Raw genomic sequence first — 14,830 nt, forward strand, 5'->3', positions numbered from 1 at the left:
TGTTCATTATATTCTGTCATGATCCTTTGCATTTCTGTAGTTATGTCTCCATAGTTGTTTCTGATTTTATTTGGGTCTTCTGGTTTTATGTTAGTTGGTCTACCTAAAAATTTGTTGATTTTGTTTATCTTTTGAAAAATTAAGCTCTTCATTTTGTTGGTATTTTCTCTTGTTTTTAATTCTAAATTTCATTTATTTCTGCTCTGATCTTTATTACTTCTTTCCTTCTATTGGATTTGCTTTGTTTTTGCTTTTCTAGTTCATTGAGCTGTATTGTTAGGTTATTTGAAATCTTCCTACTTTTAAAATTATTATTATGATTTTTTTAGATGGAGTTTCACTCCTGTCCAGGCTCGAGTGCAGTGGCATGATCTTGGCTCACTGCAACCTCTGCCCCCTGGGTTCAAGCGATTCTCCTGCCGCAGCCTTCCCTAGTAGCTGGGATTACAGGCACGTGCCACCATGGCCGTCTAATTCTGTATTTTTAGTAGAGATGAGGTTTCTCCATGTTTGGTGAGGCTGGTCTCGAACTCCCAACCTCAGGTTATCTGCTTGCCTCAGCCTCCTAAAATGCTGGGATTACAGGCATGAGCGACTGCGCCCAGCCTTAAATTATTGATTAGGTGTTTATTGCTATAGACGTCCCTCTTACTACTACTTTTTCTATATTTCATACATTTTGAAATGTTATGTTTATACTTTCATTTGTTTTAAGAAATTAAATAATTTTTTTCTTAATTTCTTTATTGACCCATTCATTGTTCAGGATGTTTAATTTCTTTCTAGTGTTATTCCATTGTAGTCAGAAAAAATACTTGATACTATTTCAACTTTCTTGAATTTAGTGAGACATGTTTTGTGACCCAATATGTGGTCTCTTGGGAATGTTCCATGTACTGATGAGAATAATGTGTATTCTCCGGCAGTTGGATGAAGTATTCTGTAAATGTCAGTTTTGTAACTTTGGTTTGGATTGTAGTTTAACTATGATGTGTCTTTGTTAATTTTCTGTCTGGATGATCTGTCCATTAATGAAAGTTAGATGTTGAAATGTCCCCTGCTATTAAAGATATTGTAGTATTTCGTTCCCTTTAGATCTGTTGATGTTTGTGTTTTATGTTTGGTTGCTTCAGTATTGAGTGCATATATATTTATAATTATTATGTCCTCTTGCTGAATTGACCACTTTTTTATTATATAGTGGCTTTTTTCTTTTTTTTTATACAGTTTTTGACCTAAAGTCTATTTTATATGATATAAAAGTATAACTCTATTCCTGTTCTTTTTTGGTTTCCACTTGTGTGCAGTATCTTTTTCCATCCCTTCACTTTCAGTCTGTATGTGTCTTTATAGATGAAATGAGTTTCTTTTTTTCTTTTTTTTTTTTTAAAATCAAGGTGTTGGCAGGACTGATTCCTTCTGGAAATTTCTGGGGGAGAATCCATTTCCTCGCCCTTTCCAACTTTTTTCCCCTTTTTTTTCTTTCTTTTTTTTTGAGACAGAGTTTCACTCTTGTTGTCCAGGCTGGAGTGCAGTGGTGTGGTCTTGGCTCACTGTAACCTCCAAATCCCTGGTTCAAGGAAGTCTCCTGCTTCAGCCTCCTAAGTAGCTGGGATTACAGGTGTCTGCCACCACACCCAGCTAATTTTTTTTTGTATTTTTTTATTATTATTCTTTTTTTTAATTGCATTTTAGGTTTTGGGGTACATGTGAAGAACATGCAGGATAGTTGCATAGGTACACATGTAGCAGTGTGATTTTTTGTTTTTTGTTTTTTTTTTTAATAGAGACAGAGTTTCAACATGTTGACCATGCCTGGCCAAAATGAGTTTCTTGTAGGCAGCATATGGTTGGGTCATTAAAATAATTTTCTTTTACCCATTCAGCCACTGTATGTCTTTTTGTTGGAGAATTAGTTGATTTACATTCAATATTGTTATTGATAGGTAAAGACTTACTCCTGTTTTTGTTACTTGTTATTTGGTTGTTTTGTAACTTTTTTTTTCTTGCCGTCTTTCTTTGTGGTTAGGTGATTTTCTTTGGTAATATGTTTTAAATTATTTTTAATCATTTTTGTTTTTGAGACAGGGTCCCACTCTGTCACCCAGGCTAGAGTGCAGTGACATCATCATAGCTCACTGAAGCCTTAAGCTCCTGGGTTCAAGTGATCGTCCCACTTTAGCCTCCCAAGTAGGTGGAACTACAGGTGCATGCCACCATGGTCATTTAAAAATTTTCTTTATAGAGATGGAGCCTCACGATGATGCTCAGGCTGTTCTGAATTCCTTACCTCAGGTAGTCCTCCTGCCTCAGCCTCCTACATTGTTGGGATTATAGGTGTGAGTCACTGTGCCCAGCCTGTGATGCTTATTTTTAGTATATCAACTATGTGTTTTTTCTTCCTGGTTACCATGAAGCTTACAAAAACATAGATATGACAGGTTATTTTAAACAGATGACAGCTTAACTTTGATTACAAAGAAAATCAAACAAAGGAAAACTTAAAGACTACACTTTAACTCCTCCACATTGTGACTTTTTGTCTCTGTGTACATCTTTTGATATTGCCTATCTCTTAACTGATTTTTTTTGATAGATTTGTCTTTTAGTCTTTATACTGCAGTTATGTGGGTATTACACACAATTAGAGTATTCTGAATCTGTCTGTGTAATTACTTTTACCAGGGAGTTTTATATCTTCACATGTTTTCTTTTTGCATATTAGTGTCCTTTTCTTTTCTTCTTTTTTTTTTTTGTCTTGAGTTGGAGTTTTGCTTGTTACCCAGGCTGGTGGAGTGCAATGGTGTGATCTTGGCTCACTGCAACCTCTGCCTCCCAGGTTCAAGCTATTTCTGCTTCAGCCTCCTGAGTAGCTGAGATTATAGGAGCCTGGAAGAACACCTGGCTAATTTTGTATTTTTAGTTGAGAAGGGGTTTTCTCTGTTTTGGTCAGGCTGATCTCGAACTCCCAACCTCAGGTGATCCACCCCACTCAGCCTCCCAAAGTGCTGGGATTACAGGCATGAGCCACCATGCCTGGCTTCTTTTCTTTTAGACCGATAAACTCCCTTTACCGTTTCTTGTAAGTCTGGCGTAGTGGTGATGAATTTCTCCAGCTTTTGTTAATCAGGGAAAGGTTTTATCTCCCCTTCATGTTTGAAGGAAAGCTTTGCTTGGTACAATATTCTTAATTACCTTTTTTTTTTCTTTTAGCATTTTGAATTTGTCATCTCAGTCTCTCCTGTCCTATATGGTTTCTGCTGAAAAGTCTGTTGCTAGAAGAGTTGGTGCTCTTATGTGTTTTTTCCTTCTCTTCTATTACTTATTTTTGGATCCTTTCTTTGTCTCTGACCTTTGAGAGTTTGATTATTATATGTCTTGGGGTAGTCTGTTTGGTGATTATTTGGATTTAATCTGCTTGGCGATTTCTGACTTTGCTATACCTTGATATTTATATTTTTTATAGTTTTTACTTTATCTTTCTCTAGATTTGGAAAGTTTTCTGTTATAATTTGAATAAGCTTCTGACCCCTTGCTCTTTCTCAACTCTTTCTTGAATGCCACTGACTCAATTTTACTTTTTTAAGGTTAGTCTCTATATCTTTTAGGCCTTCTTCATTTCTTGTTGTTCTTTTTTCTCCTCTGTGTATTTTCAAATAGCCTATAACCAGTCTCACTGTTTTTTGTTTCCACTGCTTGATTAACTCTGCTGTTGGGAGCCTCTGATGCATTTTTCAGTTCAACAAATATATTCCTCAATTCTAGGATTTCTCCTTGATTTTGAAAATATCATTTCCATATCTGTTAGATTTCTCTGATCTAACACAATTTCTGAATTGCTTTTCTGTGTTATCTTAGAGTTCACTGAGTTTCTTTAGAACTGCTATTTTGAATTTTTTAACTGAGAGCTTACACTTGCTGCCTCATTAGGTGTTGGTCATTGGCTCTTTGCTTTGTCCTTTGAGGGAGGTCATGGCTTCCTGCTTATTTTGTTTCTTATATGCCTTATATGGCTTCTTATTGAGGGATCATTTATTTTTTCTAGTTTTTGCTGTGTGCTTGTTTTAGTATGTCTAGGGCATACTTGATTAGAGGTTATTTGCAATTGCCTGTTGAATCTTCTGAATTCTAGATTGCTGCCTCCTTTTCAGAACTAAATGGTGTCTTAATCTCAAGTTTGCCTTGGGTCTCACAAATGTTTGAAATTCTGTTCATCCTGAATTGGGCAGGAAGGAGTGGGGGCGGATCCCAAAAGCGATACTTTGGCTATGTAGGAAGTCTGGTTAGGGATTTATGTCCAGAAGACCCATGGAGTATGTCTCCTACAATATAGTGCTCCTGAACAGCCACTCTGATTTGACATCTCTTTTGGCTAAGATAAAGAGCAGAGTTTCAAGGGCTGCTAGTCCTGTCTCTTCTCTTTGAACTGTACCTACTCTTAGGGATTTTTCTTCCTGCAGATACTCAAAAGGCTTCCTGTGGATTGAGGCAGGAATGATTTTCCTGTAAGTGAACCCAAGATGGTGGGGAAGGAAGCTGGTTTTCTGCCTTCTCATTTTTTCCAGTGTAGAGACTTTGATGCCTGGGGGAATTTTCTGTGTTTTGTGAGTGGTAGATAGGGTTGGGGGGTTGCAGCTAGAGAAATTCATTTCTTTTATTTTCTGTTTGGGGTTTTTCTTTTTCTTTTTTTTTTGAGACGGAGTTTCGCTCTTGTTACCCAGGCTGGAGTGCAATGGCGCGATCTTGGCTTACCGCAACCTCCGCCTCCTGGGTTCAGGCAATTCTCCTGCCTCAGCCTCCTGAGTAGCTGGGATTACAGGCATGTGCCACCATGCCCAGCTAATTTTTTGTATTTTTAAGAGAGACGGGGTTTCACCATTTTGACCAGGATGGTCTCGATCTCTTGACCTTGTGATCCATCCACCTCGGCCTCCCAAAGTGCTGGGATTATAGGCGTGAGCCACCACGCCTGGCCCTGTTTAGGGTTTTTCATGTCTCTTTGGCCCCAGGGATTATTTCATCTTCAGACTTGACTTGGATATTGCTGTTGATAATCTTGGTGCTGGATATTTGTTTTTGGTTTTCTACTGGGGATAGTGAAGCCAGATTGTTTCTACTCTGTGATTTTGGTGAAATCACTCCATTCAGGGTCATTTCTTGATAACCCAGCTGTCCATTGCCACAGATATGTACACATACACTAATCCTTATCAGCAATATAAAATTGTATGCATTTCCTCACTTCTGTATTTTCTAACATACTACTCTCATTAGGTAAAATGCCTTTTCCTCTGTTTCTCCCTTCTTGCCTAGAATAATTTCTCTACATCCTGTAAATATTGAGTTTATATGGTTTGGGAACCTCCTCTTTCCTTGCTCTCCATAGTATTATATATGCATATACTATTCATCTATTTAGGTTTACTATTACCTATTAAAATGATTATTCATTTGATATATAGATTGCAAGTTTCTTGGAGGCTAGGCCTGTCTTTTTAATTTTATTTGGGCCAAAATATATCTAATTCATTCTAGTATGTTTATAGTATTTTAAAGCAGAATCAACTGAATAATTGTCTTACTGATATGTACATAAAGAAACTAACTCCCTGAGGTTCTTTGGGGAGGGATATTATGTAGAATAAGAAAAATTAACATTAAGTTGCTTACCTAGGTATATAGCATTAGGTCTGATTGTATTCAAATCTTAAGAGCATACATGATCATATCAGTAGATGCAGAAAAAGTACTTGACAAAATCCAACACCCTTTTGTGATAAAAACACTAAACAGACTGGGACCAGAAGAGAACTTCTTTAGCTTGATAAAGGACATCTATGAAAAACGCACAGCAAGCATCATTCTTAATGATGAAAGACTGCATGCTTTTCCCCTAACATGAGAAACAAGACAAGAATGTCTACTTCTTTTCAATATTGTACCAGAGGTTCTAGTCATAGCAACTAGGTAAGAAAAAGAAATGAAGAAGTAAAAGAAAAAGAAGATGTAAAACTAACTCTGTTTACAGGTGACCTGATATTGTGTATAGAAAAACCCAAAGAATCCACAAAAGCTATTGTAGCTAATAAATGAGTTCATCAGGATTGCAGGAACCAAGCTTGATATAGGAACATCAGTTATATTTCTGTACACTAACAATGAACAATATGAAAATGAAATTAAAACAATTTCATTTACAATGGCATCAAAAATAATAAAATACTTAAGAATAAATTTAACCAAGGAGGTATAAGACCTGTATAGTGAAAACTACTGAACATTGTTGAAAGAAATTAAAGAAGACCTACATAGATGACAAAACATTACGTGTTCTTAGATCAGGTTTAATATTGTTTAGATGGTGTATTAGTTTCCTAGGCCTGCTGTAACAAATTACCATAGACTGGATGGCTTAACAGAGATTGACTCTTTTATAGCTTCAGAGGCTAGAAGTTCAGAGTCTGGGTGTTGGCAAGATTGGTTTGTTCTGGAGATTTTGAGGGAGAATCTGTTGTATGTCTTTCTCCCACCTTCTGGTGGTTCCCAGCAATCCTTTTTGTTCCTTGGCATCACTTTATATTCTCTGCCACTGTCTTCACATGCCCTTCTCCCTGTGAGTCTGTGTTTCTTGGTGGGTATCTGTACATGACTCTCTTATAAGGACACTAGACATTGAATTTAAGCCCTACTCCAATCCAGTATAACCTCACTTTAACTTGATTACATATGTAAAGGCCCTATTTATAAATAAGATAATATTAACAGATACCTGGATTACGATTTTGGCATATTTTGGAGGGGGTCATAATTCAACCCACAAGAAATGGCAGTATTTCCCAAAGTAATCTTCCGATTGAGTATCAAATCCCTATCAAATTTCTGGTACTTTTTTCTTTTTGCAGAAATTGGCATACTTATCCTAAAATTCATATGGAAATTCAAGGGACCCACAGTTGTCAAAATAGTCTTGAAAAAGAAGAACAGATTTGGAGAGCTCATATTTTCTGGTTTCAAAACTTAACCACAGAGCTATAGTTATCAAGATATATATTAATGATGTAGTGTTGACATGTAGATTAATGGACTAGAATTAAGAGTCCAGAAATAAACCCCTTGCATTTAGGTCAATCGATTTTTTTTAAGGGATGGAGTTTTGCTAGGTCGCTGAGGCTGGAGTTCAGTGGGGTGTTCATAGGAACAATCATGGTACATTGTAGCACCTGGGCTCAAGTGATCCTCCTGCCTCAGCTTCCTGAGTAGCTGGGACTACAAGCATGTGCTATTGCACTTGGCTGGTCAGTTGATTTTTGACAAGGGTTGAAGATACTTTAGTGGGAAAAGAATGATCTTTTCAATAAATGGTACTGGGATAATTGGTTATCAACAAACAAGTCGGACCCTGACTACATACCATACACCAATATTATATCAAAATTGAACATAGACCTAAATGTAAGAGGTACAACTAGAAAACTCTTAGAATAAATCATAGGCCTAAATCATCATGACCTTGGATTAGACAATGGTTTAGTAGATATGATCCCCAAATTAGAAGCAACCAAAAAGAAAGTAGAGAAATGTGATGTCATCAAAATTAAAAACCTTCGCGTTTTTTTTTTGAGATGGAGTCTCACTCTGTTGCCCAGGCTAGAGTGCAGTGGCATGATCTCAGCTCACTCCATCCTCTGCCTCCTGGGGTCAAGTGATTCTCCTGCCTCAGCCTCCTGAGTGACTGGAACTACAGGCGCGTGCCACCATACTCAGCTAATTTTTATATTTTTAGTAGAGGCAGGTTTTCACCAGGTTGGTCAGGCTGGTCTCAAACTCTTGACCTCGTGATCCTCCTGCCTTGGCCTCACAAAGTACTGGGATTACAGGTGTAAGCCTCCGCGCCCAGCCAACGATTGTGTTTTAAAGGAGACTATTAGGAAAGTGGATAACTCATGGAATGAGTTTGCAAATTATATGGTTAAAAAGTTTGCAAATTATATGGTTAATAATGGACTTGTATGTAGAATATATAAAGAACTTTGAAAATTAAACAGTTAAAATCTAATAGAAAAATGGGCAAAAGATTTGAATAGACATTTTTCCAAAGAAAGTATGTTACAGAGATTGGTAATAATGCCATTGTAGTATTTGGCTAGGGCTGCCATAATAAAATACCACAGACTAGGTTGCTTAAACAATAGAAACTTACTTTCTCAGCTTAGGCAACCTGACAAAATCCTGTCTCTGCAAAAAATAAACAAACAAAAATTAGCTGGGTGTGGTGGCATGTGCTTGTCATCTGAGCTACTCGGGAGGATGAGGTAGACGTATTGCTTGAGCTCAGGGAGGTTAAGGCTGCAGTTTGTCATGATCGCGCCACTGTACTCCATCCTGGGTGGCAGAGTGGGATCCTGTCTCAAAAAGAAAAAAAAAGTATTTTCTCATACTTTTGGAAGCTGAAGTACAAGATCAAGGTGCCAACTCTGTTGGTTTCTGTTGAGACCTTTCTTTCTGGTTTGTAGATGGCCACCTTCTCTAAATGTGCTTATTATCGTGTTTCTTCCATGTGCAGTTGGAGAGGGAAATCTTTGATGTCTTCTCCTCTTATAAGGGTACTAGCCCTATTGTATTCAGGACCCAACTGTAATACCCAATTTGATTGACCTTAATTACCTCTGTAAAGGTCTTATCTGTAAATACAGTTACATTGGGGGTTAGGGATTCAACATATGAATTCTAGGGGGATGTGGTTCCATTCATTACATTCATGAAGAGCTGCTTGACATTATTGACTATTAGGGAAGTACAAAGCAAAACCATAGTGACATACCACTTCACACACTAAGATGACTTGAATAAAAAAGACAATTAGTCTTGTTGAGGATATAAAGAAACTAGACCTGTCATATATTACTGGTAGTACTGTGAAACAATGATGGGGTTGCTTTAAGAAACAGTTTGGTAGTTCCTCAAAATGTTAAACAGAGTTATCATATGACCCAGTAGTTCCAATCTTAGATGGGTACCCAAAAGAATTTAATAATATATGTCAATATAAAAACCTGTATATGAATATTGTGGAAGCATTATTCATAAGAGCCAGAAAGTAGAAATAACCCAAATGCCTATCAGCTGGTAAATGGATAAACAAAATGTGACATATTCATACATATCACAAAAGAATCAAGTACTGACACATACTGCAACATAGATGAATCCTGAAGACATTATGCTAAGTGAAAGAAGCCAGTCACAAAAGATTACATATTTTATGATTTTATTTATAGAAAATGTCCAGAATAAGCAAATTCATAGAAACAGAAATTATATTACTGGTTATTTAGGGCCTGGGGAAAGGAGTAACTGCCAGTAGTTTCAGAGTATCTTTATGACATAATGAAAATGAAACTAGATAGTGGCTATGGTTGTACGACTCCGTAAATATACTAAGAACCTCTGAATTATATACTGTAAGTGGTAGATTGTATGGTGCACGAAATACATCTTAAAGGTGTCATTAAGAGAAGAAGTAAAATAAATAAAAAGGTACAGTTATATATCAGTCAAAAAATAAAAATCCTAAGGATACAACTTAAGTTCTAACACTTAAGTTGTGTTAGCACATACTAAGACATTTTATGTTAAATATTCTCTTGTTTGGGAATGTTGGGTTAGCACAAATTAGGAGTATTACTTGCAGAATTATTTCTTGTTCAGAATTCTTTTTCTTGGGCAGTAGAGTGTTAACAGTAATGATAGTTGAGTTCTAGAAAATCTTTATTTTTTTGCTTTTTATTCAACAAAACTTATTAAGTACTTATTCTCTATTAGAATTTAGTATTAGTATTAGGATTATGATATTATTTTGTATTAGGATTAATATTAGGATCACAAAGGCGAGACATCATCTCTGTTTTGAAGGGGTTTCCTTTTTAGCTTGGATAGATAGAATGGGAAACAACTAATAAAGTGTTAAAAGTAATATGATTGGTAAGTATTGAGAGTTTTTTGAGAAGACAAGAGAAGAGTGGTCATTGCTACTGGGCAAATTAGAGAAAACTGCAGAGATAATTACACTTGGAGTAAGCTTAAAAGATAGACTAGGTTTCACTAGGAAAAGCACTTGGCAGAGGGAGCACTTGGATCATGGTTGCTCCATTTGGGCAGGATGATAAGTCTAGTAAATTTTTGATTATTAGGAGTGAGATAAAAGGCACTGTTGTTGATAAGGCTAAGAGAAAACTTTGCGTATCTGATTTTTATTCTTAATTGTTCAGAGGTACTTTTTGTGGTTGTTTTAGAAAGAACAGCTTACTTGTGTGGTTACAGAAAGTTATGAACAGGCTTTAATATGGTGTGACCACTCGGAGTCTTTTATATGCTAATAACCATTTGGACTAAAGAGAAGAGGATATAATATGCCAATATTGTAGAAACTTATTTGATAAGGGAACCTTTGCTCTTGGAGTTCAGTGTGGAATTAGGGGAGGTGTTCTGTTTTCAATTGTAGTATATCTATTTGACGGAATATTAAGTAGTCATTAAAATAATGATTTTTGAAGATGATAGCACCTGAAAAATGCCCATATAAAGACATCAACATCCAAATTAGTTTGATACAGTGATTACAATTATGGTAAATATCTATGCATGGAAAGTTAAAATTGGATACTATTTTTATCTGTGAAATTGGCAATGTTGTGGGGAAATGGTACACTCTTTGTAGAGCAGTTTGGCTCTATTGGAATTGTAAACAAACATTTAGTTTGATCAGATAGTTCTTTTAAGAATCTCTGTTGAAATACTGACCTCAAAGATGTATAAACAGGGATGGTCTTTATGTACTGTACATATTGGTGACAATTTGGAAGCACTTTAAATGATAGTCAGTAGAATAGTTGAGTATATCAGTGTATATCCAAGTGATGGAATACTTTGTAGCAGTTAAATTGAAATAAGGTCTGTTCAATTTAGGTCTGTATTTTTAGACCTATTCAAGATAGGTCTATATCTGTGACACTAAAAAATAAATCTTCCAAGATGCATTATCTGAAAAAATGTCACAGAATATATGTATGTATGTGTCTATATATGTATGTGTTTATATGTATATGTATGCATATATGTAATGTTCCCATTTATGGAAAACAATTATATTATGAATGTCATTCAGCATATTGATAGAATGTCTACAAGGACACGGAGTAGAATATTAATAGTGGTTTATTGTGGGATGGGAGTGGTGATCTAGTGTGTTTGTGTGAAATGGAACTTTTACATGTGTCTGAAATGTTTGAATTTTTAACGATTGTGTATTACTTTTATAAAAGTTTTGAAAAATAGGCAGGGGAGAACAAATGTAGACAAAAGTGTACCAAAATATTTACACTTGTATTAAGGTGGTAAGATTATGGATGACTCTTTTCCCAAATTTGTATATTAAAATTATAAAAAAAAGACTGGGTGCAGTGGTGCATGCCTGTAATTCCAGCTCTTTGGGAGGCTGAGGCAGGTGGATCACTTGAGTTCAGGAGTTTGAGACCAGCGGACTAGCATGGTGAAATCCTGTCTCTACTAAAAATACAAAAATTAGCTGGTTGTGGTGGTATGTGCCTGTAATCCCAGTTACTTGGGAGGCTGAAGCAGGAGAATCACTTGAATCCGGGAGGCAGAGGTTGCAGTGAGCTGAGATCATGCCACTGCACTCTAGCCTGGGTGACAGAGTGAGACTCTGCCTCAAAAAAAAAAAATATGTATATATATATAAAATGAAAGAAATCATTCAGGACATAATTGCAAAGGATTGCCTTGCTCTTTTGATCTTCAGTGTTTACATATTTTGTATTGAAATTAAAATTAAGCAAACCTACCCATTTTGAGGTTTAGCTTTGGTCTTGTAGGTGGACCTTCAATCCTGCTGTTCTTACTAAAGCAAATATCGTCCGAAGTGGGGATGCTGCTCAAGGTGCAGAAGGAGGCACCTCGCAGTTTCAAGTGGGTGATCTTGTACAAGTGTGCTATGACCTGGAACGAATTAAACTTCTACAAAGAGGACATGGAGAATGGGCTGAAGCTATGCTTCCAGTAAGTATTATAGAATAATTCTGGGTTAGAAATTATACTGTGCATAAGTCAATTTTGAAAGTAAATTAATGTAGAAATTAAATTGGCTTAAAACTTAATAGAATTGTACTCTCCCTTGGCAGCTAGACATACTTGTGCCTTTTGTTTTCTGACTTATCTCAGTTAAATTAGATTGGGAACGTCCAGAAAAGGTTACAGTTAATATTTTTTGATTGAGTGGTTATTGGAGAATGTTATGTGTTACAAGTCGGCAGTGGTTGTCCTGATACTTAACCCCAGAATGATACAGATCTGTGCCCATCTAGTCTCTAGCAGTGCTGGACCAGTGCAGCTTTCCTGATGGGGAGCCTGCCTCTTTAAAACTTGAATATGAAAGAGCAGCTTAAAAATGTGTGTGCTCTCAGAGAGTGAATTTGTTCCCAAAGAGCTACAGTTTATTTTTTTATTTAGTCATTTTTTCATCAAATGTTCAGCAACAACAAACAGATTTGCTTCTTCTGCCTTCTCTTCAACAATCCTTCCCTTTCCCTGCCTATATCCCTTGCTTCTGTCCTTCTGTCCCGCCTTTGGTACTACTCTGTCACCCTGCCATCCCTATGCTGCCTCATTCTGTTTCCCTTCCCCTCTTCCCCCTCCACCTTGCTGTGTCCTCATCTATAGTTCTCCACCTTGCCTACTCCCGTCTCCTGTCTCATCCAGACTCTCGGCTCCTGTCCTGTCTGTCTCTCCATTCCAGTCCCATTCAGTGCCTCCATCCTGTCCATGTACTTCATCTCACATCCCTCTTAGTATCCTGTCACCCCCACCCTACTGAATTGTCCAGTCTCTTCTCCTGGCAGCACCTCCTTCTCTTTCTTTCCAGCCCCAACTCCTGCCCCTATCTCACCCCCTCATATCCTGCCTAGTCCCTCCTTCCTGTTGTCCTGACCCTCTATTAGTCCATCCACCCTTGCTGTCTAATTTCTTTAGTAGGTATTTTAGCACATATAATGTGCCTGTTAGGTTGGGCTACAATGGTGAACAATACGGAAAAAACAGTGAACAATCGTGAACAAAATAGAAAAATAAAATCTCTGTTGTTATGATGCTTTTATTCAAAGACATTTCACAGTTTGTAGCTGCTATAAACACATGTGTATGTATACATGCATACACAAATACAGACTGTGTTTGTCTTAGCAATATTACAAGAAGGTGAAGGTGTAGCATCCTTATTTTAAAGATGAGGAAATCAGAGGTGTGATTCTGAACTGGAATTTGGAACCCAGATCTGTCTTACTTCAAAGCCTAAGCACCCTTTCTGCCATTTCAAACTGCTGTATAAATAAAACTTCTAGATAATTCTAAAGGGAAATTCTGGGATTCCAGTAGTGGTATTGTAGATTTTGTATCTTATCAGATCCACTTGATAAAAACAGACAATTAGATTAGCATAAGCAAAAAAGCTACAAACATCTATAACAAAGCTAAGTGACAGAGTAACCTGTTGAACCCTAAAATGTGAATGAGTAGAGATAAACCACTGACAGCTATTGAGTCTGCATCTCTCTGTATGGGAGCAGAGAGAATTAATGAGGCATCTGATGGACCTGAGAATAGGAAAGCTCCGAAACAGCTAGCAGTATTCATTGGCTAGTGTAGTAGACAAGTGTATTAGCAGCATCTGAACCTGAGAGGGATCTTGAAGACTCCAGTTTGGGATGAGAAAATAAATCCATGCTAAAGTCAGAAGGGATGGGACTAGTGTGGGCCTTTAAACTCAAAACTAACGAGCCAAAGCTCCCTTCCAAGGCAGAGCCTCACTTTGATGAGAAAGTGCTGGGAATAGGAACAAAATTTAGTAGGACAGAGACAGTAGGGACAAAGGAAGGAGAAGGTCCAGATAAAATTTGGAAGAGATCGTGGTTAAATTTCTATACATGGTTATTGTTGAAAAAAGGAAATAAGGAATAGAATAACTTATCTACAGATAATGAAAGTATGAAAGTATATCAGGCTATACATGGTGGCTCATGTCTGTAATACCAGCACTTTGGGAGGCCAAGGCAGGTGGATTGCTGGAGCTGAGTAGTTGAGACCAGCCTGAACAACATGGTAAAACCCTGTCTCTATTAAAAATACAAAAATTAGCTGGGTGTGGTGATGTGTGCCTGTAGTCCCAGCTACTCAAGAGACTGAGGTGAGAGGATCTCTTGAGCCCAGGAGGTTGAGGCTGCAGTGAGCAGGGATCACGCCACTGTACTCCAGCCTGGGCAACAGAACAAGACCCTGTTTCCAAAAAAAAAAAAAAAAAAAAAAGTAGAAGTATATCAGGAAGATATGCACAGAAAAATGATGAAAACTATACTTTCATAATTTAAAATGAGCTAAAAGGCTACTGTCACAGTGGTGTGTGCATGTAGTCCCCGCTACTCAGGAGGCTGAGGCAGGAGGATCACTTGAGTCCGAGAGCTCTGGGTAGTGTGGATGTCTGCACTAAGTTTGGCAAGGTTATGGTAACCTCCTGGGTGAACCCCAGGTTGCCTATGGAGTGGGTAACAGGCCCAAATCAGAAACAGAGCAGGTCAAAACTCTTGTGCTGATCAGTAGTGGGATCATCCCTGTGAATAGCCACTGCACTTTAGCCTGGGCTAATGTAGTGAGACTAACTCTTAAAAAAAAATGCAAAAAGCCAAAAATGAGCTAAAACAAATTAAGAAAATGAAAAAATACAAGAGAATGAAATCCTAATTAGAAATGAGGTGCTATAATAGGA

At 37.2% G+C, this 14,830-nt stretch overlaps 1 protein-coding gene across 1 annotated transcript in view; it reads left to right on the top strand.

Moving 5' to 3' along the window:
• The window catches only part of MIB1 (MIB E3 ubiquitin protein ligase 1), a 140,449-nt gene that overhangs the window by 45,854 nt on the left and 79,765 nt on the right, over nt 1–14,830 (top strand). The window contains exon 7 of the mRNA XM_035270722.3: nt 11,892–12,075. Within this exon, the coding sequence (XP_035126613.1) occupies nt 11,892–12,075 (184 nt within the window). The remainder of the gene's footprint in view (nt 1–11,891; nt 12,076–14,830) is intronic.

The sequence above is a fragment of the Callithrix jacchus genome, chromosome 13 (genome assembly GCF_049354715.1).
Source record: "Callithrix jacchus isolate 240 chromosome 13, calJac240_pri, whole genome shotgun sequence".
NCBI classification, from domain to species: domain Eukaryota; kingdom Metazoa; phylum Chordata; class Mammalia; order Primates; family Cebidae; genus Callithrix; species Callithrix jacchus.